The following is a 1,106-nucleotide window of genomic DNA, read 5'->3' on the forward strand; positions in this document are numbered from 1 at the left end:
CTTGGTTCTGGTTAGTGTTATTTTGTTGGATCTTTGATTCCTGCCTCCGTATCTGTAAACTTCAATAAACCCACCAAAATTCACCTCTGCCAACTTGCAGCTGCTTTTGGGTCCTCAACCCAACATCGCTTCATCATAGTTTATTCCTTTTCACCAGAAAAATATCTAACTTTCTCTGAATACAAGTTTAGTTCTAAGTTCGGTTTGATTTTTAACTGTTATCCATTTTTTTAATTTTTTATTTATTTTATAATTCTTTTTAGACCAAATGAAGAGGGTTTTTAATCAAAGATCTCTTCAGTTTCAGGAGCATCATTATATTATTATTGTTATTATTATTAGATATGAAGCAGCATGTGAGATGGTAAAGGTGATATTAGTAATAAAGGAACAATTTTATAATATTTATCTGACAAATTCCTGTCAGAGATTTCTTTTTTTTTTTGCCAAACAGCTATTTTTCCTTAAAGAAAAACAATAAAATAATGGATGAGAAAACATTTCTTATTAAATTAATTGAAGAAAAGGGAAATGTTTTGGTTATTCAAAACCATTAAAACTGTTTCCTTCATTTTCTTATGCAGATTAGAGGGGCCACATTGCTTCTTTTTTTTCTTTGGCTCTGCAGGTTTTCTGTAATTCAATATCAGTTGTTCTAAGATTTATAAATATCACTCCACCACACATTAACAAATAGAACCCAAAAGCATTTTTTATCAATCTCCTTCTAATTCACAAACTGCAAAAGATGTTCTGAAGCTAAACAAACCAAATCATGAAATGTTTGAGGTATGTTTCTTCCTGTTCTGCCTAAGGTTGCGGTTAGAATATGTATAGACTCCCCACATATTGTAATCACACATCAAACAGCTCCTCTTCTTCAATAAACACTAAAATAATCGCTATCGTTCAGTAAAGTTTAGGATCTGTTCAGTACCTCTGCATCACTCCATGTCCTGGACTGGTAGTAGAAAATGAAGCAACGAGAGCCAAACTGTGTCCAACCAGAAGGACAACGAGCGGGACAGACAGGAGCTGCAATTAAAAGAAGATGGTTAACAGGAGAAAATATTCAGGAAAGAGAAACCAGTTAAAGACATGCAATA

At 33.1% G+C, this 1,106-nt stretch overlaps 1 protein-coding gene across 1 annotated transcript in view; it reads right to left on the reverse strand.

Annotated features, from left to right (window-relative positions):
- Positions 1-1,106, reverse strand: part of LOC107083718 (galactose-specific lectin nattectin-like) — a 4,933-nt gene that overhangs the window by 2,579 nt on the left and 1,248 nt on the right. Inside the window, exon 4 of the mRNA XM_015373142.1 lies at positions 938-1,035. Within this exon, the coding sequence (XP_015228628.1) occupies positions 938-1,035 (98 nt within the window). The remainder of the gene's footprint in view (positions 1-937; positions 1,036-1,106) is intronic.

This window comes from Cyprinodon variegatus, unplaced genomic scaffold (genome assembly GCF_000732505.1).
Source record: "Cyprinodon variegatus isolate N-32 unplaced genomic scaffold, C_variegatus-1.0 Scaffold81, whole genome shotgun sequence".
Classification (NCBI taxonomy): domain Eukaryota; kingdom Metazoa; phylum Chordata; class Actinopteri; order Cyprinodontiformes; family Cyprinodontidae; genus Cyprinodon; species Cyprinodon variegatus.